The sequence below is a fragment of the Tamandua tetradactyla genome, chromosome 1 (genome assembly GCF_023851605.1).
Source record: "Tamandua tetradactyla isolate mTamTet1 chromosome 1, mTamTet1.pri, whole genome shotgun sequence".
Lineage (NCBI taxonomy): Eukaryota > Metazoa > Chordata > Mammalia > Pilosa > Myrmecophagidae > Tamandua > Tamandua tetradactyla.
Window position 1 is genome coordinate 100,419,623 of NC_135327.1, and position 25,867 is coordinate 100,445,489.

Consider the following 25,867-nt stretch of genomic DNA (forward strand, 5'->3'; position numbering starts at 1 on the left):
AAATGAGTTATCCTTAGTAGTTTTTGTTTGGAGATAGCTTGTGCTATTTGAGCCAGTGAGCTCAGATAATTTTGCTTACAGACTTATTTGTGGATGTATAAGTGTTAAACAGACTTTGTTTCTTTTTTTTTTATTATTATGGAACGCTTCACTAATTTGTGTGTCATCCTTGCGCAGGGGCCATGCTAATCTCTGTGTCGTTCCAATTTTGGTATATGTGCTGCCAAAGCGAGCACCTTTGTTTCATTTTTGATAGAGGTGGAGGATATAAGAAATAAATCTCTTCATATTGACTTTTTAAGAGTAGCATTTCCCCTGAGGTCAGAAGTAGGAGACTAATGATAGTGTGAAAATATTTGCAGCACAACAGGTACTTGATATGATAAATTATTTTGAAACTAGTTCATAATCCAGTTGCATTGTCAGTGATAATTTGAGGTACACAATCGTGAAATAAAACCAAAATTTTAGGATCTTCTGTCATGAATTTGTTTTTAAATCTCTCCCTTCACTGATTTGGCTTTCTTCTTAGTGTTTGTTTTGATTGGTACCTCATAGTCCCATTTAGGGGAAATATCCAGGTGGAATAATTTGTGGATACAGTGAATCACTGGAATACATGTAGAGTAGTAAAATGCCTGGTGGAATTCTACAAAGAACACAGATGGCTGAGATTGTCTGTGTTTTATCCCTTTAGGAAAGAATTTCCTTTGCCTGTCCTTGAAATCACCAAACTGTTGTGTTCTGAACTCTTGCGCTCGTTCTTGTATATGTGTTTTCACCTTTACTGTCGTTGGCAGCTTCTGAGTCTTCCACTGCCACTCCTCTGACTTTTCTGATATATTTGGTGTTGGAAACCATATAGCAAAACTGATTTAAGGTGAACCTAACCCTAACAATTTCAACTCATAGCAAGTGTGAATAGGCTCATCATGCATCATCTGAAGTGGTCAGCCTAGCTAAGGGCAATCTGAAGGAAGCAGAGATGTTGCTGGGGTCTTAGCCCAGTTCTGGCCACAGCTGTGCTCTAGTTGAAATTTCAACTAGAGCTGTCACCTCTAGTTGAAATTTCAACTAGAGCTGTCACCTCTAGTTGAAATCCTCCTTGCCAGTCCAATAAAGAAGTGGAGCTACGTGAATTTACCTCTAAGGACTCCTTCAGTTCAAACATTTATACTATTTATGTAATTCAGTGGAATGAGAAGTTTAAGATAGAGGAAAAGGGAACCTAAATTAGGAATTTGAGAGATAAGCTTCAGTATGTGGACCTCTAACTTACTAGTTTCTTTGTTACAAGTAAATGAATTTCGACACATGATTGAGTTTAGGGCAGGTAAATCCCTGATGTTGCTGTGTGAAGTGAGTCTTACTAAAAGCCAGAAGGAGGTGATTATTTAAAGCAATTCTGTGCTGGAAAAGTTCACATCTAATCTAAATTTCTGCTAGCTACTCTATACTACATGTCTTTGGGCAAGTCTCTTAACTTCTCTGTTTGTCACATCCCCATTCTTTAAGTCGAAGTGTTACTTTAACTCTTTCCTATCTCCCTTTTTCCTTATACGTGTTACACTCCAGTTAGTAAGTCCTTTCATATTACAAGGTGGGGTGTAACGGAACCTTTTCAGACAGCTGTCTTTTATGCTTACGTGGATATAGTAGCAGAAATTCCTGTAGTGACTCCGTTGGTGATGTGCACAAATCAATTACGATTTTTATTTCTTCTACATTAAATACCTGACATTATCATTACTATTTTTAAAAGGCTTATAGATGATTCTAATGTATAGCCATGGTTAACAAGAGTGGTTTTTATTTCTTAAATGAGTAAGAACTAGTGTCCCACCTTGAACTAAACAAAATGAGTCAAAATCTCTGGGAAGGGGTGCACGAGTGGTTCAGTGGTAGGATGCTCGCCTTACATGCAGGAGACCCAAGTTCGATTCCTAGACCATGTTAAAAAAAATAAAAATCTCTGGGGAGCAGGTAGAAGTTTAGAAACATGTTTGTTTTGTTTTGTTTTAATGATTATCAGAAGTCATTCATTGTCAAGAACCACTGTTCTACAAGAAAAATCTATAATTTATGGAGGGTGGACTTAAAATTGCTGGAAAGAATATCTTCTATCAAGATCAATGCATGGCAGAAAATATTTGGGATAGGTATAAACATACCGCCTATTTCTATCACTCTTTTTACTTTGTTCACTGACTTATTTAAAAGAATAGTGAGAATACTCATGTACCTCTTTCTCTCTGGAACTCCTGGAAGCAGTCTATACACAAATATCAGGCAAAAAAGCTCTGTGGTGCTGCCATGTTTCTGTTTTCACGCTTCTAAATTTAATTTGGCATACTACATCAAGATTAGGTTTGGCTAATCAAGATGGTGGGGTAAGAAACATCAGGGCTCTCTTGCCCCACAGAGGCTTTGAACAACCAACAAGAACTGGAAGAAACATCTTTATCAAAGATCCAAAAACAGTTAAATAATTGCAGTAATAGAGTAAGCACCACATCAAGAAAAGGCAGCTTTAAAACAGTAGGCAGTCATGGTGGGTTGGATGGGCCTCTGCTACCTCCTCACTGGTGAGGCACAGAGCCCACACCCCAGGGCGGATCCCGAGTTTGGTTCCAGAGGGAGCAAAATGACTCTAGAGCACATACTGGGGGCATGGATGTACCTCCTGATCTGTCTGGTGGGGGCCTGAAAGACTGGACCAGAACATTTGTCACAGATTTGCTGTCTCAGAACTCTTGTCCGTTATGTATAAAGCAATTCACAGAGCTCTCCTGCAGGATACTATAGTGGAGTGGTCAAGTCATGGCTGCCTCGGGCAAGAGATCCCTGGCTGTAGGACATACAGTTTGGTGCTCGAGATAGTGAGGAAACTGCTTCTGAGGGGTGATGGGACATTTATATCTGAGTAAACAGGAGAATTCCCAGGGCCACAGACATGCCCAAGACAAGATGCACGGCAGAAAGGATCAAGGAGGCCCCTGCACTTTGGCCTGGAGCTGTCTTCTAAACTTGTTACATGGATAAGCTCTGAGCCAGAACACTTGCACATGTCAATCTGCAAAGACCAGGAATGGTGTTTTCATTTCTTTTCTTTTTAAGAAAACTCCTGGCATTCAAGGAAAACTGCCATAATGCTGGTTCTGTACAAACTTAATGCAACACATACTTCAGAGTTTGAATTCTAGTGATAGCACATTAAAATATGTCCAGGTTGCAACAGAAGGTTACAACACATACAAAGAAGACAGTAAGTGATTGCCCCTGGGCAAAGAGAAGATTAAAGGGTTAGAAACGATTGGTGAGGAGGCCATACCTGGAACATTCCAGACAAAGACTTAAAAACTGGCTCTAACTATGCTCAAAAAGCTAAAAGAAAACATGGAAAAAGGACTAAAGGGAATGATAGATGAACACAAAGAGAATACCAGTAAAGAGACAGAAATTATGAGACGGAATCAAACAAACAACTAAAGATCACAGTAACCGAAATTAAAAATTTCTAGAGAGGTTCAACAGCATATTTGAGCTGGCAAATGAAAGAATTAGTAAATTTAAGATAATTGAAATCATCCAGTCTGAAGAGCAGAAAAAAGAATGAGGAAAAGAGAACAGAGCCTGAGGAACTTGCGGGACACCATCAGAGTGTACCAAGATACTGGGAATCCCAGAAGGAAAACGCAGAGAGATTATTCAAAGAAATAATAGCTTGAAATTTCTCAAATTTAATAAGACGTGAATGTATACATTCAAGATGCTCAATGAATGTCAAACAGAATAAACTTAAAATATACCTATTCTACACTATGTTATTATCAAACTGTCAAATACCAGATATAAAGAGGATTCTGGAAGTTGTAAGAGAGAAGCAACATGTCACCCACAAGATAGTCTCAATAAGATGCATTGTCAAGTTCATTCCAGAAGCCATGGAAGAAGGAAGGTAGGATGATGCTATATTTTAAGTGCTAAAAGCCTCAAATTGCCAAGAAAGACCTCCAGTATAATCTTGGACTCTGAAATCTCTCATCCACTGACACTTTATTTTGTCTTGTTTCTCTCTTTCCCCCTCTCGGTCGAAAAGGTTTTCTCAATCCCTTGATGCTGAGCCCCACCCAGCCCATTTTAGGATTTCTGAAGGACGATAAATTTAAGCCCAATGGTAACTACGAAGAAAATATCGGAGAACATGCAAGCTCATAGAGACAAAAAATAGAATAAAAATTGACAGGAGTGGCAACGGGAATGGGGAGTTAATATTTAACAGGTATAGGGTTTCTGTTTGTGGAAATGAAAAACTTTTGGTAATGAATGGTGGTACCACAACATTGTGAATGTGATTAATCCCCCTAAATACTGTGCCTGGGAGTGGTTGAGATGGGAAAGTTATATGCACTTAGACAATTAAAAAAAAAAAGGAAAAAGAGCAACCAAAGAAACAATGACAATTAAATACAATACATTATCCTGGATGGGATCCAGCCAGGGAGGAGAAGAGGCTCAAAAGGACATTAGGACATGAAAAAATTGGAATATAAACTATAAACTTTATATCAATGCTAAATTTATTGAACTGGATAATTGTACCTAATGTGGTTATGTAAGTGAATATCCTTGTTCACAGAGCATGATAGACAACTATACTTATGTTCAGAAAATGAATTGATAAATGGATAGATAGCGAGAATGATATGGTAAATGTGGCAAAATATTAATAATATTGGGGGATGTTGGGCACAAAGGGGTATGTTGAAGCTCTCTGTATGGGGCTTGTATTTTTTGTTGTTTTTCCTTTTTTTTGTTCATTTTGTTTATTTTTAAAATACTAGATTTTTTTCTGCATGGGCAGACTCGGGGTTTGTATTATTTTTGTAACTATCCTGTTAAGTGTGAAAATATTTCAAAATAAAGTTGTTGAAAAAAAACATTAGGTTCAGCTGTGTGTTACAAGAAAAGAATTAGCTAAACAAGTCGTTTTCCTGAGACAACTTGAAGGGTGGACAATCCAGGGCTGCTACTGATTCTGTCACATCATGTAGGACTTAATATGCCTTCCACTGTGGTCACATTGGCCAGAATTTAGCCACCTGGTCTCAGAGAGCTGCAAGAGAAGCTGGCACACAGTAGCTTTTTGGGATAGCCATGAGTCTAGTTAAACACAGGTCTATTATTAAGAGAGATGGAAGATGAGATTTTTTTTTTTTTTAATTTGGAAAAATACCATATACAAAAAAGCAATACATTTCAAAGCACAGCAGTGCAACAATTTAGTTTTAGAACAGATTTCAGAGTTTGATATGGGCTACAGTTCCATAGTTTGAAGTTTTTCTTTTGGGCTGCTCCAAGACACTGGTGACTAAAAGAAATATCAATTTAATGACTCAGGAGTCATACTCATTTGTTAAATCCTATCTTCTCTTCTGTAACTCCACCTTCTTTGATCTTTTTAAAAACATTATATATTTTATTGGTATATATTCACATACCATGTAATCATTCAATGGTTCACAATATCATTGTATAGCTGTGCATTTATCATCACAATTGACTATTTTCTTTTCTTTGTTAAAATTAACATATATACAAAAAAACAAATTTCAAAACACATTGCAACAATTAATTGTAGAACAGATTTCAGAATTTGGTATGGTTACAGTTCCACAATTTTAGGTTTTTACTTCTAGTCTGTAAGATATGGGAGACTAAAAGAAATACCAATATAATAATTCAGCAATCATACTCATTTATTAAACCCGACCTTCTTTGTATAACTCCACCATCACCTTTGATCTTTCTCCCACTCTTTAGGGCTATTTGGACTATGACCTTTCTAACTCTTTCATGTTGGAAAGGGCTATTGATAATATGGAGTAGGGGAATGGAGCTAGTTGATATTCTGGAGAGGCTGGGGCCTCTGCATTTCAGGACTTACCTGGTCCAGGGACCCATCTGGTAGTTGTAGATTTTTGGAAAGTTACCCTAGTGCATGGAACCTTTTTAGAATCTTATATAACACTCTAGTTCTTTAGGATAGGTAGGAATGGTTTTGGTTGGGGTTTGGCAAGTTATGATAAGTAGCAATGTCTAACTGAAGCTTGCATAAGAGTGACCTGCAGAGTAACCTCTTGACTCTATTTTAACTCTCTCAGCCACTGATACCTTATTTGTTACACTTCTCCCCTTTTTGGTTAGAATGGCATTATTAACCCCACAGAAATAACACTTTTGATGAGATTGTCAGCACTGCCCCACAGATGTCGCACTGATCTTTAGCCAGAGAACTCTCTGGAATCATTAAAGGGATTCTGTGGACTTCCCAGTCTGTGGGTTACAATGTAGATGACTACTACCCTCATGACATCACAGGTGATACCAGCAGTGGTGCCATGGCATGACCATGTAGCTAAGAAATTCAAAGGAAATTATTTCACTGAAAAATCATTTAAAAGCCAAAAAAAAGAGAGAAGTAATTATAGAACAGATTTCAGAGTTTGGTATGGATTACATTTCCGCAATTTCAAGTTTTTCCTCTAGTTGCTCCAGGACCTGGAGAAAAAAGAAATAATCAATGTAATGATTCAGCAGTCATCCTCATTTGTTAAATCCTGTCTTAACTGTTATAATTCCTCCATCTCCTAATCTTTGAGGGTATTTGGACTATGCGCATTCTAAATTTTCATGTTGGGAAGGGGTGTTGACAATATGGGATGGGAGATAGAAGGAGTTGATGTTCTTGGAGAGGCTCGCCTGTCTGTTTCAGAAGTTATCTATACTAGGAACTATCTGGAAGGTGTAGGTTTCTGGAGATTAATCTTAGTGCGTGAAACTTATAGAATCTCAGAGCCCTGGATATTTTTTAGGGGGTTAACAGGAATGATGTTGGTTGGAATTTGGCAAACCTTGGGTATTAGCAATATCTAGCTGAAGCTTGCGAAAGAGTAGCCTCCAAAATAATCTTTTGATTCTATTTGAACTCTGTCAGCCACTGATACCTTATTTTGTTACATTTCTTTTCACCCATTTTGGTCAAAAAGGTATGGTCAATCCCTTGGTGCCAGGGCCAGGCTCATCCTTGGGAGTTGTATCCCACACTGCCAGGGAGACTTTCACCCTGGATGTCATGTCCCATGTAGGGTGGAGGGTAATGATTTTCCTTACAGAGTTGGATGTAGAGAGTGACCACATCTGAGCAACAAAAGAGGTTTTCTGGATGTAACTCTTTGCCGTAATGATAGGTAGGCTTAGCTTCTTTACTACAGAAATAAGTTTCATAAGAGCGAGACTCAATATTATAGGCTTGGCCTGTCAACTTGAGAGTCCATAATGATTGAGAGAGTATCAGGCGTTTCCCCAGTAGGAAAGTTTAATAATTGTTTGAGGAAAAATATTTTTTCTCCAACTCCTTAAGAGACTTCTACAATGTTTTTACTTGTCTGTCCAACATACTTTGTGATGTATTCAGGTATTTCCTTAAGCTATACAGAGTTAAAAGCCCTCATTCCTCTTCTAGGCTTCATGTATTTGGGTTGTTAAAATGAGCTATCCAGACAGGTTGAGTTAAATTATTGCAGAATTTTAGATTTTGTACAAAACAATCTCCTTTCCTTTGGTGTCATAGAGTAGGTGAAGTTCTAAAATATAGACAATATCATCATTTACCCTGTATTCTGATTTACCCTAGTTCCAATCTCTGTTCATATTTAGACAGTTTTATTGCACACCATACAGTCCAACCTAAGTAAAAAAAATCAACGGTTCCAAGTATAATCACATAACCATGCCTTCATCACCACAATCTATATGAGGACATTTCCATTTCTTCTGCAAAGAATCCCATACCCCTCCCCTATATCCCCCATTTGTTGACATTTTAACTTTGGCAAATTGCCTTTGTTACATTCATTGGAAGCATATTATGTTAGTTAACTGTAGACCATCATTTGCATGATTGTATTTTTTCCAGTATACCATCCTGTTTCCAACACCTTGCAATGTTGACATACATTTGTCCTCAACTCACGCAAAACCAGTCTTATATTTGTACGTTTAATCACCTTCATTGTCCACTCTAGGATTCCTAAATTATGCTTCCTAAATTATGCTGTCACAATCCTTATCCTCTGTCTTTCCTTCTGGTGTCATACATGCCCCCAGCCCTCCTCCCTCAACTATACTCACATTCAGCTTCATTCAGTATACTTACTGTATCATCAGATAGTGTTGTACTATCCATTTCTGGATCTTTACAATCAATCCTGTTAAACAGTCTCTACTCCTTCAGCATCAAGTGCTCAGTCTGTACCCTGTCTCCTAATAATCTTTGTTATCAATTCTGACTCTCAAAATTCTCTCATTAATGTTATTTCATACTAGTGAGACCATATAATTTCATTCAGTATAATGTCCTCAAGTTTTCTCCACATTGTTACTTGTCATAACTATATTCTGTCTTACAGTTGTGTAATATTCCATCATATGTATATAACAGTTTATTTAGCCACTCGTCCATTGATAGACATTTGGGCTATTTCTGTCTGTTGGCAGCCATGAATAAAACACTGGTATGTAAATGTCTGTTCATCTCCTTGCCTTCAGTTCCCCTGAATATACACCTAGTAATGAGATTGCTGGATCATTTGGCAATTCTATACTTAGCTTCCCAAGGAACCACCAAATTAAACTGCCTTCCTGAGCAGGTACAGCACTCTACGTTCTCAAGAACAGTGAATAAGTGTGCCTCTTTCTTCATGTCCTCTCCAGTACTTGTAGTATTATTCAGTGTTCTTGTTTTTTGTTTTTTTGATGTAGGTGTGAGATATCTCATTGTGGTTTTGATTTTCATTTCCCTAATAGCTAGTGAGGTTGAGCATCTTTCATGTTTTTGAGCCATTTGTATTTCCTCTTCAGAAAAGTGTCTGTCCATTTCTTTTCTCCATTTTAAAAATTATGTTGTCTTTTTATTGTTGATTTGTAGAATCTCTCTGTATATTCTAGAAATTAAACCTTTATATGAGGTTTCCAAATATTGTCTTCTATTGTATAGATTGCCTTTTACTTTCCTGACCAAGTCCTTTGATGCAGAAAAGTATTTAATTTTGAGGCAATCCCTTTTATCTTTTTTCTTTTTTCATTACTTGTGCTTTGGGTATAAGGTCTAGGAAACCACCTCCTATCACAAGATCTATAAGATATTTCCCTACATTTTCTTCTACAAGTTTTATGGTGTTAGCTCTGATGTTTAGGTCTTTGACCCATTCTGACTTAATTTTTCTATAAGGTGTGAGATAGTGGTTCTCTTTTATTCTTTTCGTTATGGATATCCAATTCTTCAAGCACCATTTATTGAGAGGCTGCTCTGTCTCAATAAATAATTGAGTTGACTTGACCACCTTATCAAAGATCAGTTTTCTATAGATGAGTCTATTTCTGAATACTCAATTTGATTCTGTTGGACAGTGTATTTATCTTTATATCAGTACCATGCTATTTTGAATACTGTAACTTTGTAATATACTTTAAAGTATATTATATATACTTTAAAGAGGAGGTAGTGTGAGACCTCCCACTTCATTCCTGTTTTTTCAAGATATTTTTTGGGGGGGGGCATCCTATCTGTTCTAGTTTGCTAGCTGCCGGAATGCAATATACCAGAAATGGAATGGCTTTTAAAAGGGGGAATTTAATAAGTTGCTAGTTTATGTTCTAAGGCTGAGGTAATGTCCCAGTTAAAGCAAGTCTATAGAAATGTCCAATCAAAGGCATCCAGGGAAAGATACCTTGGTTCAAGAAGGCAGTGAAGTTCATGGTAAACACCGTCACAATTTCTCTCTCTGATGGAAGGGCACATGTTGAGCAAGGCATCATCTAGCTTTCTCTTCTGGCTTCCTGTTTCGTGAAGCTTCCCGGGAGGCATTTTCCTTCTTCATCTCCAAAGCACTGGCTGATGGACTCTCTGCTTCGTGGGGCTGCAGCATTCTCTGCTCTCTCCGAATCTTCTTCATTCTCCAAAATGTTTCCCCTTTTATAGGACTCCAGAAACTTATCAAGACCCACCCAAATGGGTAGAGACATGTCATCACCTAATTCAGCTTAACAGCCACTCTTGATTAAATCACATCTCCAGGGAGATGATCTGATTACAGTTTCAAACATACAGTATTGAATAGAGATTATTCTGCCTTTATGAAATGGGATTTTGATTAAAACGTGGCTTTTTCTAGGGGACATACATCCTTTCAAACCATCACACTACCCTTCCAAATAAATTTGGTTTTTGGTTTTCCTATTTCTGCAAAGTAAGTTGTTTGGATTTTAACTGGTATTGCGTTGAATCTATAAATCAATTTGTGTAGAATTGACTTCTTAATTATATTTAGTCTTCCAGTCTATGAGCATAGTATGTCTTTCCATTTATGTAGGTCATCTTTGTTTTCTTTTAGCAGTTTCTTGTAGTTTTCTCTGTATAGGTCTTTTGTGGCCTTGATTAAATATTTATTCCTAAATATTTGATTCTTTTGGTTGCTATTGTAAATAGAATTTTTTCTTCTTGGTTTCCTCTTCAGATTGCTCATTACTAGTGTGTAGAAAACTGCTGATTTGGGGATGTTGATCTTGTGCCCTGCCACTTTGATGTACTCGTTTATTAACTCTAGTAGCTTTGTTTTAGATTTTTTGGGATTTTTCGACTTGCAGTATCATGTCATGTGCAAACACTGGGAATTATATTTCTTCCTTTCTAATTTGGATGCCTTTTATTTCATTTTGTCTAGTTGCTCTAGCTAGAACTTCCAGTACACTGTTGAACAACAATGGTGACAGTGGGTGTTCTTGTCTTATCCCTGATCTTAGAGGGAAAGCTTTTAGTGTTTCCCCATTGATTATGTTGTTAGCTGTGGGGAAAATTATACATTCCCTTTATCACATTGAGAAAGTTCCCTTGACATATCCTTGAAGGATATGTTTCCCATGAAAACATATCCTTTGAAATGTTTTCATCAAGAAAGGGTGTTGAATTTTGTCAAATGCCTTTTCTCCATCAATCAAGATGATCATGTGGGTTTCCCACTTTGATTTATTGATGAGCTGTATTACATTAATTGATTTTCTTATGTTGAACTAGCCTTGTATACCTGGAATAAATCCCTCTTAGTCATGGTGTATAATTCTTTTAATGTGCTGCTGGATTCAATTTGCAAGTATTTTGTTGAGGATTTTTGCATCTCTATTCATTAAAGTGATTGATCTGTAGTTTTCTTTTCTTGTAGTATCTTTGTCTGACTTTGGCATTCAGGTGATGTTGACTTTTATACGTTAGGTAGTTCTCCCTGTTCTTCAGTTTTGTTTGTTTTTGTTGAGTTTTTTGTTTGTTTTTTGTTTTTTGTTTTGCTTTGTTTTTAGAGTTTGAGGAGGATTGGTACTAATTCTTTCTTGAATGTTTGGTAGAATTCACATGTGAAGCCATCTGGTCCTGGACTTGTCTTTTTTGGGTAGCTTCTTAATGACTGATTCAGTGTCTTTACTTGTGATTCATTTGTTGAGATTGTCTATTTCTTCTCAAATCAGTATTAGTTGTTCATGCTTTTTTAGGAAGTTGTCTATTTTGTCTGTGTTGTCTGGTTTATTAGCATACAGTTGCTCATAGTATCCTCTCTGTCTCCTTTTTCTATGGGGTCAGTCGTTATATCTCCTTTCCTATGTCTGATTTTATTTATTTGCTTCCTCTTTTTTCGTTGGCTAGCTAAGTGTCCTTCGATTTTATTAATTTTCTCAAAGAACCAACTCCTGGTTTGGTTGATTCTGTTGTTTCCTGTTCTCCATTTCATTTATTTCTGCTCTAATCTTTTTTATTTCTTTCCTTCAGTTTGCTTTTGGGTTAGTTTGCTATTCTTTCTCTAATTCCTCCAGGTGAGCAGTTAAATTCTCAGCTTTTGCTCTTCTTTTTTAATTTAAGCATTTAGGACAATAATTTTCCCTCTCAGCACCGCCTTTGCCACACCTTGTAAGTTCTGATATGTTGTATTTTCATTTTCATTTGCCTTAAAATATTTACTGATTTCTCTTGTAATTTCTTCCTTGAACATCTGGTTGTTTAAGAGTTGTTTAGTTTTCATGTTTGAATTTTTCAGCCTTCCCCCATTATTGATTTCTAACTTCATTGCATTAACATCTAATGTTATTAGTGGGAAGGCAGTACTTCTGTCATTTTGTCTTTTGGATTTGATATATCTTATCTTTTTTTTATTTTTTACCCTTAGTGATATATTTCTACACTGTTCTCCAAAGTTGTCTGTCCTGTCTTTTCCTGTCTGCCTGTAGTGCTCCCTTTAGTGTTTCTTGTAGAGCAGGTCTCTTATTCTCCAACTTTCTCAGTGACTTTTTGCCTGAAAATATTTTAGTCTCCTGCCTTTTTGCAGGACAGTTTTGCTAGGTATAGAATTTTTGGTTGGCAGTTTTTCTTTTTCAGTAGCTTAAATACATCATACCACCACCTTCTTGCATTCTTTTATTCCTGCCAAGAAATCCACAAGTAGTCTTGTTGAGCTTCCCTTGCATGTGATGGATTGCTTTTCTCTTGATCCTTTCAGAGTTCTCTGTTTTTGATAGTTTACAATTGATCAATAAATGTCTTGCAGTAGGTCCATTTGGATCTATTCTATTTGTGGTATAGTTGTGCTTCTTGGATCTATCTTTCATAAACGAGTTGTGAAATTTTCACTGATTATTTTCCCCAGTATTCTTTTTGCTCCTTTTCCCTTCTCTTCTTCTGGGATGCCAGAAACACTTATATTCATGTGCTTGATGTTTTCATTAATTTCCCTGAGACCCTGCTCATATTTTTCCATTATTTTCTCTATCTGTTCTTTTGTGTCTAGGATTTCAAAAGTTCTGTCATCTAGTTCACTGATCCTTCTTTTTGCTTCTTCAGATAGGTTGTGGTAAGTGTCCATTGTTTTTTTCATGTCTTCTATTCCCTTAATCTGCCATTTGTTTTTTCAAGCTTTTGAGCGCCTCATGTTTGCACAGTTTCTTCTTTATATCCTTCAACTTTTTTGCCTTGCCTTCCTTCAGCTTGTTGATTTGATTTTTTAATTGATTTAACATGTTTGTTTGAACATTAATTAGTTGTTTCCACTGCTATATCTCATTTAAAATGTTAATTTGCTCCTTTGACTGGGCCATATGTTCTTTTTTTCAGTGTAACTTGTGATTTTTTTTGTTGGTTTCTTGGAATCTGATTTCCTTGATTAGTTTATTCTGGAGAGCATTTTCACTTTTTAAATGTATGTTTCTTTTTTTGGTGGGCTTTGTTCATCTATCTCTTATTTGGTGTTCAGTTCAACTTTTTGTAGACCTCTAGTACAGCTTCTATTTAACTGATCAATAATTTTCAGTTCTTGTTTTTCTGGTTCTTGCCCTACCTGAATGGAACTTTTTTGAGGCAAGTCTCCCCAGATATGATTGACCCCAATCAGATTTTCCAGCTCATGTCTCAGGAGGAAATGTAATCAGTATCAAGTTTCCCTAAGGTTGAGATCTGGTGGGTTGTCAGAGATTTCTGTGAAGCCTCTAGTCTGTGCTTTACTTTTCCTTCCCAGGAGGTGGTACTTGTCAGCCTGTAGCTCTCCACTAGGGTAAAGTGGTGCATTGCTTTTAATTTTAAGCAGATCCTAAACTTCAACAGGGGTATGGGTGAGACAGAGGCTGAGGTAGAAAGGGGACTTGGCCCTTGGGGTCTGAATTCTCAGATTGAGGGTTGGCACTTGAGCTGCCCCCTTTCCTTTTCTTGAAGAAGATATGTTCATTAGGAATTATCTCCTTTACTTAACTAGTTACTTTGTCTGTTAGACCTATCTTAATGCCGCTTTTGTCTGGGTCAGGGCTAACAATTGAAAATGTCTGAGACTTTCTCTAATGAGCTACTTAGAATAGTTTGAAAAAGGATGACAAGGGAAAAAAAAATTAAAAAATCCCTTTTCAGAGTCATTCGCCAGCTCTAAGTGTCTGTGTGCTGCTTTTTTTGGAGCACAGCCCTTTTCCAGTATTCTGAACTCAGCAGACTCCCTCAACCTTGCCTCTTTGCAGAGAGAAACCTCAGGATTCCTTTCCTACTTGCTCTTGGTTTACCTGTGCTTGGAGCTTGGCCATGATATGAGCCTTTACATTTGTTCCAGACTCGTGTATGATATGTGCCTGGTCATGGATGCCCCCCAAACAGTTGCTCCAGACAGTTCCTGGCTATTTACTAACTGCTCCAGAGGACTAACTAAATTCCACTTCTCCCGATGCCACCATCTTGTCCCTTTTGCTCCACTGATTTTTGAGATACAAACTTAATCCTGCTTTTACAGAAAATAGCTACCAAAACTTTATCAATTTCTCTGCTTACCATTGCTTCTCATTTTCTGCTTATTCCCTTCGGTTTCAGTTGTCTTTTTGCTGAAGAATATGGTATTGTGGGTCTGTGATAGCATTTTTTTTAATGTGGGTTAGAGAATTAAAGTATTTGCTCTCTGCACTCTTGAGATATTCCTCCACTGGGTTATAATGTCTGTGGCTACCAGTGAGAAGTTTGCAGGTCATCTCTTTATCTTTGATGTTTGTAGGTTGACAGTGATTCTTGCCTTTTACTTTAAAAGTATGTTTCCTGTTTGTTTTAAAATTATGTTTACTTTAAAAGTATGTTAAGTAGGTTTTGATGACTGTTTTTAAAGAACCTGATTCTTTATATGTACTACTTCCTCTTTCTTTTCAGAGTTGTTTCTTTTCTCTAGTTATATTTTATTGTTCCTGCTTTATAACATGAAAATAGAATTGATGCATCTTGACTAGCTAAATCCCAAGTCCCCCACTCCCACCCATGTACTGTTCTTCCTGGAATCTTCCAGGTCAATTTTTCCAATAGAGCCAAAGAATTAGATCCTAAAACAGACAAAAATTCCTACCTAGCAGCCGCCTTATATAGTACTGAGTTGGCAAACTTTTAGTTTATAAACAACAGGAAATGCCTTCTTCAGAAATACTCCAACAGTAGGGAAGATGGAATTGGTAGCTAATAGAGCAAGAGCTGGAATTGGAACAACACACAATTCCATAGCTAGATGGTCTTGACAGTTTGCAGTAAGAATGGGAGAACTTAGCCCAAAGGCTGTTGTTTTTAAATTTTTGGTAGCCTCTTTGGAGTCTTCCAGGATAGTATAATCTTAAAATTGCTGTTGGTCTCCGTACAAACAGGGCACTTTCCTAGTTGTTAGTCAGTTTAAGGTGGTCTACAAGAAACAAAATGTTAGACTTGCAAGTGATTTTTAGATCACGTGATGGTTTCATGGATTGATTGTGTTAGTCTTACTCAGGATTTCTTACTTCAGTGCAGCTTTTTTTTTCTATAAAAACAATTTCAGTGTAAATAACTCGCCTCTCTCTAAGAGACCTTGGTTATTTTGATTTAGGGAGAAGCCTTCTTTACTTTTTTTGTTTGTTTTAAAGAAGTCAGAGTTTGTTCAGGTCATGGAGTTAAGTAAACTCAGTTCCAGACCAAAATCCATTAAAAAGGGGGGGGCGGGGCAGCATATCTGTTTTATAAGGCAAAGAGAAACACTGGTATCCATCCAGGCACTTGGAGGCCGATTTTGCTGGCTGACATGCACGTCTCCATGCCTTTGTGATGTCTTAAATTTCATTCCCCACAAGTAAATACACTTAACCTTGTTGTTTGCTCATTCTTGAATCTCTTCACCATAGAGATTAGGAATTACTCTTTGGCAGGCTTCACCAGTTATGCAGATTTTCAGTTGAGCAGCTTTTTTCTGTTATTTCAACCTATAGCATGGATTCTGCCAGTAAGTCCAAAGGAAGTTTTGCTGATAGGCATCTGGCAGAAATCCATGGGGAAGCAGCAGGTGTCCTGTGAATATCCTTTTGTATAAAAAGAGGTTTAGCAAGAACAGCTCAGAAAAATGAAGCTGAACATTAACTTACATGCAAGGAATGTGTAACAAGAAAGGCTCATGTTCATGGGCTTTTTCATGCTGCATCTCAGAGTCTTAAATTCACAGATGGAAGAGGCTTATCATAACCCATTTTTCTGGCTCTTAGTCCTACAAGTAAAAGTTCTCTTGTCTACTATTATATCCAAATCCCAAAAAACATGAATTACTATGCTGAATCTCATATAAAAATGGTTTGTACCAGAGAATCAACTTACCGATTGTCAAGTAGACAGGATGTTTATGTGTGCCGCTTTATAGTTGCAGAGGAAATTTCTTTGAAGTAATCTATGGTCATGGAGGTGCTTGGTGGATATGAGCAAAAGAAATTGGTGTTGGTCAGAAATGTCTTTGTTGAACTTCAGGCTCCTAATGAGTAAACTTTTCTTTAAAGTGCTATTGCCAAGAGCATACACTATGTATCAGTCTTAAGGCTCTGTGTCTTGGTGCAGAGAAACACTTGATTTGCCTCTCTCTACTTCTGCTATTTCTGTTTGACGAGTTCTGTTACTTCTGTTTTCATCCTAGTGTAGGACATTTTTCTATCAAATGAGTTTTTCATGCCTTTGCCCCTTCTTTCTGTTACCTGTTACTTTTTAGCCCTTCGTCATTAACCACTGTTCCCTTTCCAAGTTATACACAACTTTTCTCTTAAATTTGCTCTAAATCTTCATTTTGGATTTATTACCTACAATGTCACCACCCTCCAAAAAGTCAACAAAACAGAACATCAGTGGCATTTCATCACTGTATCAAAAAGATTCTTTTGTTTTTGTTTAGCTTTTGAGGTTTCAACATCTTCTAGGCTAAGATATGTACTCAGGCTGGGCTTGTTGAGGCTCTGTAGTCAAATGTAAGGATGTTGTTGAGGTTGGATTTTATTACATTACTGTTCTCTAAGACATTCAGAAGTTCCTCTTTGGACTCAGTAGCAGGAAAAATATTTTGAACTAAGCAAGTGGGTAGATTTTTTTCTTACAGACATGGTAAGTCAAAAAACTGATTTTTTTTTCCAATTAGCTGATACGAAGCTTAGAGCCAAATTTTGGCATTTTTTACTTCATCTTATCTTCAAGTCCATGTGCTCTATAGTCTCTCACCTGCTTTTCTCACAGAATTCTTTCTAGAACAAGGTTCATGTTGCAAGTAATAATATAGTCATGGCTAAAAATTATGAAGTAGATCTGGGTAAGTTACACCTTAGATTTATTCTCATTGGGAAGGGGTTTTGTCCCCCCCCCCCCCAGCCCCCCTTCCCCAATTTGTATTTTCCGTAATAACATGATATGATATTTTTCACTAGAATATTTTTCATTAGAAGGCTACACTCAATTTTTATTTTAAAGTGGTATACAGACTAAGTGATTGGTTGTTTTAATCTAAGAACCAGAATGACAAAATGTATTTATGCTAGCTAGCATTGACCAAAGTTTATGGTCAGTATCACCATTAATTCAGTTGGTTTCTCCAGTCACTAAATAAGAAAGGCCTTAAAATGCTCCCCTGGCATAGGTGGGATATGGTGCTTGCTTAACAGTTGCAGGCAGTGAGATATAGTGCCTTCCAGAGAGAGGTTCTGTCCTTACCACTTGGAAATCCTGAAGGATGTAGTAATTTTATTCAGCGTCCTTGGCTGATGAATAGCAAGTGTGACTTGGCCAACCAGTGAACAGGCCCTCCCTATCAGACCTCCACAGACAAGAGTATTGCAGGAGGCAATACTCTTGTTTTAAGAATGCTTGTCAAGCAACGCAGGAACTTCCTTCAACTGACAACTGTATTAATACCTGCAGTGTATTACATTTTACTGGCAAATGTGAGGAGTACCAAAGAAATACCAAGTTGTAAAGAAAATAGTACAATTTTAGTACACCTGTTTATTTAGATGCTGAGGAAACAAATTCAGATGATTAGGGGTGAGTGGCTTTAGCCAAAAATATTTTGTGGACCTGAATTTTGGGCAACTTTTGTATTATAAATGAGAGGTACATGGGTGGGGGTTACAGAGAAAGGAAGAAACTTAAGGAATATTGAAATTTGACAGTTTTCATTTGTCACAAACTAGATGTGGGATCAAAATCAGACATTGCTTATCTTCCATAAATGTGTAAGTCATGGTTTGTACTAAAATCATTTTCCCCTTTAATAAATTTATTGACTATAAAATAAATGTATTAGCATGGCAATTTGTAAATATCTATCAATTTTAAATGTTCATACTCTTTGACCCAGTTCGATTACTTAAGTTCTTAGAAGTATTTATATAAAGAAATAGAGATTTAAAGATTTGATTGCATCATTATATGAATTAGCAAAAAGTTGGAAACAACTTTCTGAAGGTCTTTTAAAAAAAACATCTTTTTAAAAAAATCATCCTCAAATGTAGTAGAATAATTATCAGGTAAAGATGAAGGAATCGTGGGTTTGTTTTTATTTATTCTTGACAAATTTTCTTTTGAACTTTTTCTGTGGAATCACTGAAATTGTTCATTACAAGTTAGGAAATATCTTAAAACATAGGATGGGTAGGTGCCAACAAACTTATTGCTTTCCTTTCTTTGTTCCAGTAGGGTGTCATTCTTAGTCTGTAGTCATCTCTATTCTACAGAATAAAGAGTTTTTTTAATAAACTAATATGTTTAAACGTATCGTCTACATATTTTTTAAAGCTGTAATGCCATTTTAAAGTTTAAGAAGACTGTGTAGAGAAAAATGCAAATTGCAATGCAAAGGTTGTGAGGATGAATATATATGTAAGATCATCTCAGTCTGCTGGGTGAATTCATATCAACTTACTGTGGTTTTTCCTGGTTTTTCCTAAAACTTTCCTAACATTCCTCTATGTGAACATGTCCTTAGCCCTATGCCAACCAAAATAACAGTCTGATTTGTAGCAAATAAGCATGCATATCCTGTCTGTCTTTTCCAACAGCAATCAGAAACAGAGACTGTTCATCTGTTTATCCCAGCTCTATCAGTTGGCGCTATTATTGGCAAGCAGGGGCAGCACATCAAACAGCTTTCTCGCTTTGCAGGAGCTTCTATTAAGGTACTGTTCTGCTAACTGTGGCACTTCTGGTGCTTTAAATTTAGCAAGTTACAGAAATGTGAGTCTTCATGTCACTAGCTTTGGTCCTTGTGGTCCAAGGTGGCACCATTCAGTGCTGTAACCACCAGGTTTGTGGTTCAGCAAAAGGAGAGGTAAATGCTAAGGAGATCTTTTCTTAAGGATTCCTGGTAGCAGCTGTAGGGGATTTCTCTTTACGTTCCATTGATCAGAACTTTGTCACAGCTAGGTGTAGCTGAAGAGGCAGGTGGGAAAGGTAATCTGAACATTTAGATGTAGTCATCTGAACATATTATTACTTTGGAAGAGCCTTTGGGGACAACTAATGGTGTCTGCCATTTAGATAATTATGTGTTCCAAAGAGTATTTTGATAAGCTGAGAGATAATTAAATATCAAATGTGTGGGTGGTTTTGTTTTACGAGATATACAAGTTGACAAAGGCTTGACATATTGGTAGCTTTATTCAGGAAGACATCAGTCTGTCAAGGGTTTTATTTTGGCTATGTTTTATAAACTTTCTACCAAAAATAAACTTTATTTGAAAGAATATATTACAGTTACTGTACAACCTACCATTCCCACGCCTGGATATTTATCCAAGAGAAATGAAGACTTAGATTAACACAAAAAAGTTTACTCAAATGTTTATATCATCTTTATTCATATTTGTCCCAAGAATGGGAAGAAAGCAACTGGTAACTGGATAAACTGGTCCATCCATACAATAAATATTACTCAGCAATAACAAGGAACAAATTATTGATACAAAGAACAGCATGGATAATTCTCAAATACATTCTAGTTAGAGAAAAAGACTAGATTCAAAAGGCACATACCATACGATTCCATTTATATGACATGCTGGAAAAGGCAAAACTATAAGAATTTAGAACAAGTCAGTGGTTGCTAGGAGTTGGAGGAGGGGGCTGAATACAAAGAAGCTGCATAAGGAAATTTTGGGCAGTGATGGAACTGTTCTTTGCTTTGAGTGTGCCAAACTGATGGAAGTATACATTAAAAAGAAAGTGAATTTTATTGCATGTAAATTTAAAAATAAATTAAAACACACAGATATAGTCCCCCATATGCTCTCTTTCAGTGAAAAATAACAAAATACTTGAACAAGAAATCTAGCCAAAATATATAAATGAGTAAAAAAGAAAGCATGGTAAGAGATCAAATGGAGCTTCCCTATACTCCTAGTGTTCTCATTAGTTAAAAATGAGTCTTTGCATATGTTGTCACATATAAAAAGAACCTAGTAGATCTGTTTTGGAAGATTTGCAGTAAACATCTATTGACCAAGGAGAATTGTGTATAAGAGGCTCAATTTCTATTCTTTCTATCTTTCCATGGAGGTTTTTTTAATGAGGTTGAAAGATGTTTTTGTTTCCAAAATGTCTGAAACATGCATAATCTGACTCACCAACACTCTTAACACTTTTATATAGATTTAAATATATGTTAATTTCCATATATGTACATCATTTTAACAACTAAGCCATAACTTATTTTTGGACATTTAGATTCTTCCTAATTTATCTTCACAGTATGTAAATGAACAAAATTCTTTTAGCAAACTTCCTATATTCAGTTTTCTCTCTTTAACTTAACAGAGGTGGACTTGGGTCAAAGAGCACATGCATTTTTCAGACTTTTGAGAGACAATAGCCCTGTACCATTACTAACTGCAGTATAGTTAGTGCCTTTAGTCCAGCCCTCTATCACTGACATTGAAAAGTTATTTTTTAAAAAAAGATTAGCTGAAAGGATAAGGAATTTCTTCTTCCCATGGGTTTCTTGTGAATAATTCTGAGAACCTGGACAAAAAGGAATTAAGTTACTTGTTTTATAGACTCAATATTTTTCAGCACCCAGCATAAAGTAGGAATAGTATCAATTTGACTTTAGGTGACATAAATGTTAGCTTTATTTTAAGGATGGGAAAGGAAAAGCATGATGACATTAAAATAACATTCTTTTGATTGGAAATTTGTGAGAAAAGATCTAGGAAACTATATCAAATAATTGACAGTAATCATCTTAAGTGATTTTTATCTTGTTTTATCATATCAGGGATTTTTATTATATTTTTACTTTCTAGTTTTATATAATAATATTTATTTTAAAATCATAAGTAATTTGGTTCTTGCACAACAAATATGTATGGCATAATTTTTTTTTCTTTCAAAACAATTCCTACAAGCCTGGTCCCCCAAACCTTTTCTTACTATGACTAGAGGAATGCTGGTTTCCTCTACGTTCACCAAGATCTGCATCCTTTCCTCAGCCCTGGCTTTTTATGTGATTCCATATACTGTACAACAATAGAAAAGTCAATTTACTTTCTTTCTGTCAAGTTAATGTTAATTTATTTCACATGTTACTCCAAGGAGCATTCTCTGAAGAATTTACTAAGTCTTAGATTGGTGAACATCACAAAAATATGTAAAAACAGCTTCAGAAATATTAAATCAAGAGTTTTCTTTTAAATTCTGTTGAAGTGACTCAGCACCTAGATAGTATTAAAAAGCAATACTCTTTTCCATAAAAGCAGAAAAATTTGCATAGGGCCTCAAGATTTAGTGTGCCAAATTTCCTGGGGAGCTTGTTCCAGGAACGAGAGATTCTGATGAAAAGGACTATGCTCTGTATGTGAAGTTTTTAAGTTAGAGCCAGGTACAGTGTAAGGACACTGGCAGCAGTCATATCTGATGAATCTGTATTAATCACTTCCCTCTCCAATAGGCTTATTCTTCTGTATGTGTCAGTCATATGTCAAGCTAGTTTGCATTTGTGTTTCTGTCAATTACACCCCCAAGTGTCATAACCCATTGTTGATGGGTCTGTTATTTAGATCGCTCCAGCTGAAGCACCAGATGCTAAAGTGAGGATGGTGATTATCACTGGACCTCCAGAGGCTCAATTCAAGGTAGGAGCTCTAGGGAATATTAATGTCTTTTTTAGGAACTCCATAACCTGGCTTCTCCTTTAAACATGTCTATTACTCAGTAGCAAAATCTCTCAATAGAAATTGACATGACTAAGTCCAGCACAGAAACTTGTCCTAATTACTTTTCAAAAATAATTTTAAAGTTTTGGTTTAATTTTGAGTGTTCCATTATGGTTGCCTATAGGATTTGTTGAATTTCCCTGTCTTCTATGCCCTCCTGTATGTTAAGATGAGAACTTGAGACTAAAATTTACAAAACTGCCTAATGTCTTGGAGAACTTGTTCCAAATGTCTCCTCCTATTCCTTAAATAGGAGGACCATTTCCTCTTACCCTTTGTTTAGCTGTTTACCCTCACCCCCAGTATCTCATTAATCCTTAGAATTATCACAAGTCACTCATTAATCCTTAGAATTTTAGAGATGGAAATGGCAGGAGTTCCTATGGCCTTCATCCAGTATATATCCACAACATACTGTTGGTGGGCTCTGATCATTTGGGACTAGGACACCGCTCGTCATGTCTGAGGGGTGGTATATGTAGCAGGACAACAAAGAAGAGGGTTTTGGGAGCCAGGCTGTTAGTTCACATCCCAGCTCTGCCAATTACCCAACTATGTGGCCTTGGGCATATTTCTTAATTTTCTCTGGCTAGTTTTATACCCATCTTAGAAATGAAAATAGCACCTTCATTGTATGGTGGGTTGTAAGGTTTAAATGATGTGTAAAGTGTTTAGAAGTGTGTCTGATGCATGTGAAGCACAATGTAAGTGTGCCAGTGGTGGCATTTTGCAGGCTCTGAGTGAATTAGAATAAGACCCTGCCAAATCCCCAGAGTTCACAAATATATACCATTAATATATGATTTCTCTTATAAAATTTATTGTGCTTGTCTTGTCATGGATATAAGTAACTACTGAATTCTTACATAACTAATTTATCCAAAACTTGTATCTTGGTTCTACTACTTTGAGCTGGGCAATAGGACAATTATTTAACCTTAAATAATAACCTTAGCTCTAACATGTGGCAAGTCATCATGCCTGCCTTTCTCCCAATCTCCCCTTTTTTTTTTTAAACTATTACTTTCTTTGACCACTATTTTCTTTGGGCCATTTTTCATTAAAAATTCAAAGTAGTTTTCACTTCATTTATAGGAAGAATAGGAAACTAAGGAGGTACTCTGTGATGGGGGTGCTGGCAGTTCACTGGGCTCACATGCAGGCTAAGAAATTTCCTCCCTCACTGCAGCCTTGTGGTCCAGGCAGTTCCAGTCATACTCAGAATTGTTTCTTCTTGTGAAACTTCAGGGTCAGTCACGTGTTCTTTGAAATCTCGTAAGATAAATATAAAGCCTCAGTCATCACATGTTTATTCTTCTTGGTGCTAAATTTTACTGTTTTATAAATGGGATTACTGTCTTGCTATTCCTATAACGCTAGTATGCTGGGAAATTCAAAATTGTTTTCCCTACTAACACCTTATTTTGAAGTTGCCTTAAATTTAACACTTAAGAGATTATGATGTTTTAACCTCATTATGCAGTCAGTAATCATTCCAAATGAATATTTTATTTCAGAGATCTAAGGAATAGTAAACCTCCTAATCCATAGCTTTCCTGTGAACTCAGAAGCTTCTGTTTTGGAAGAAAGTGTATATCCTAGAATTCTTTGCCTGTGTTAAATAATAGCTACATCTGTGGCCTGATACTTTGAGGATGAGTGGAAGATAATCAAGATGGGTTTTGTTTTTTCTGTAATCCCCTAAAGTAAGCTTACCATTTCTGCACCAATGAAAATGTCAGATGCCTTTGGATTTATGGTTTGCCATGGCCCATTTAGACATGAACTTGGCTTTTCGTAAGCCTGGCAGAGATGGCTCTATAGCTCTAGAGTCTCTCCTGCTTGAGAAATGCAGTTAATTTCTTATCACCAGTATGAGAGGTCTCACCTTTAGGACTGAAATGCAAATGGTCATTTTTCTTTTTAGAAACAAATAACCACTTTTACTTACAGAAAAATCCAACTATTGGCTGCTGTAAACAAAAATTCACAATCTGTTCTCTCTAGCACTGATTCAGACGTGTAAGTTTTTTGAGTTTGTTTTCCATCGACTCCTTTTCTGCCTGTGGCATCGCCTGTGGTCAAATACGCTCCCAAAAGTGACCCAAGTTGCACTTTGCTGCAACAGGAAATTTCAGAGCAGGCAATGGCTGCAGTGAGGTTTGAGAGAGACAGCCAGCTGTTATTGTAGAAACATCCTTCTCCTTTCTACAGTGCTTCGCAGCAAGTCTTGGCAAGTTAGCAAATGGTTGTTTTTCAACAAAATTTAATTTTTTAAAATATTCAATTAGGCTGACTTCTAAGTTAATTGCCTTTATTTTTGTCAGAAGAATTTGGTTTATTCTTTGATCAAGTCATCCAGTTGCCTTGCCTATGATGGGTATTAGTCATTGTTAATCTTTCCTAGGGCTTCCTGACTCTCTGTGCCTCTCATACTATCTTCATGAGTCTATCAAATGTGCATGTATTGCTGCAACAGGAATGCTGTTCCAGTTGGATCTGGGCTATTTTCAAAGTTAAGTGACCTTTTATGTTTCCTATATAATTGGCATTGATAGGATATATTCTCATTTGTAGGCTCAGGGAAGAATTTATGGAAAAATTAAAGAAGAAAACTTTGTTAGCCCTAAAGAAGAGGTGAAACTTGAAGCTCATATCAGAGTGCCATCCTTTGCTGCTGGCAGAGTTATTGGAAAAGGAGGCAAAACGGCAAGTACTTCAGCAAAACCTGTGCAGTGTTATGAAAGGGAAAGCATTGAAAGGTACTTAGGCGTTTCAAGCTGCTGAATTTTGGCTAATTCATAAAAACCCAGGACCATCTTGGCCAAGGTTTGAAGAAAGACTGCCTTTTGTTCTTCCTATCTGAATGTTGGAATCAGCTGCTACTGAAAGTAATATATCTTTTTCAGACCAGTTTGTGTGAGAGGGCTGTACCGTGTTTGTAAAGGGCACTGTCTTAAAGTTTCCATAAAACAGCTTAAAAGACAGGAATTTAATGGCTCATGGTTTTGAGGCTAGAAGTTCAAAATCAAGGCATCAACAAGGCGATGTTTTGTCCTTGAAGAAGGTGGCTCTCGGACTGGCTGCCCATTATCTATCCTTGGATCGTTGGATTTTCTGTCAAGTGGCAATGCAAAGGTAGCAACTTCTCCTCCCCTGGCTTTCTGTGGCCTTCTCTATGAAGCCTCCAGTGATAGCATTTAGAATCATCTTGATTCAGTTGGCCATACCTTAACTAAAAATAGCATCTTCTAAAAGTCCTATTATAATGGGTTCACATCCACAGGAATGGATTATGATTAAGGACTTGTTTTTTTTCTGGGGTACATAATTCAGGCAGGCAACTAAGCATTATTCAGTTGATATAACATCAGCTTTGAATGTTATTACTTAAGAATATAACAGGAAACAAAAATTAGGAAAAAGATTCATCTATACCTGTATCTCTAACTGAACAAAGCAACTGCTTCCAGTTTCTAACATATAACTTTTAAGTTGTTTTCAAAGCTACTTAACGATTTTTTAGTGATTGAGAGTAGATACTTTGGAATCAGATTTTGTGGGTTTGAATCATTGTATAAACTTGGGCAAATCAATTTCTTTTGATGATCTTCAGTTTTAATCTTGAAACAGGGAGGATACTAACAACCACATAGTAGGAATAATTAGTGGATTAAATGAGATTTGTAAAGCCATTGCTTAGTGCCTGGCACACAGTAAGTGTTTAGGAAATGGTAGCTTTAAAAAAAAAAAAAACTCCAATTAATATGATACATATTTATCTTTT

At 36.6% G+C, this 25,867-nt stretch overlaps 2 protein-coding genes and 1 non-coding gene across 6 annotated transcripts in view; 1 reads left to right on the plus strand and 2 right to left on the minus strand.

Annotated features, from left to right (window-relative positions):
• Positions 1–25,867, plus strand: part of IGF2BP3 (insulin like growth factor 2 mRNA binding protein 3) — a 194,542-nt gene that overhangs the window by 166,168 nt on the left and 2,507 nt on the right. Inside the window, exons 11-13 of one of the 2 annotated variants that reach the window (XM_077121756.1) lie at positions 18,931–19,047; positions 21,925–21,999; positions 24,658–24,789. In XM_077121756.1, the coding sequence (XP_076977871.1) occupies positions 18,931–19,047; positions 21,925–21,999; positions 24,658–24,789 (324 nt within the window). The remainder of the gene's footprint in view (positions 1–18,930; positions 19,048–21,924; positions 22,000–24,657; positions 24,790–25,867) is intronic. The other variant, XM_077121766.1, reaches the window with a different exon arrangement.
• Positions 1–25,867, minus strand: part of MALSU1 (mitochondrial assembly of ribosomal large subunit 1) — a 174,962-nt gene that overhangs the window by 124,670 nt on the left and 24,425 nt on the right. The gene's annotated exons all lie outside the window — the stretch shown is intronic.
• Positions 133–236, minus strand: LOC143653124 (U6 spliceosomal RNA). Its single transcript, XR_013161116.1, has one exon. It is a non-coding gene; the product is annotated as a U6 spliceosomal RNA (small nuclear RNA).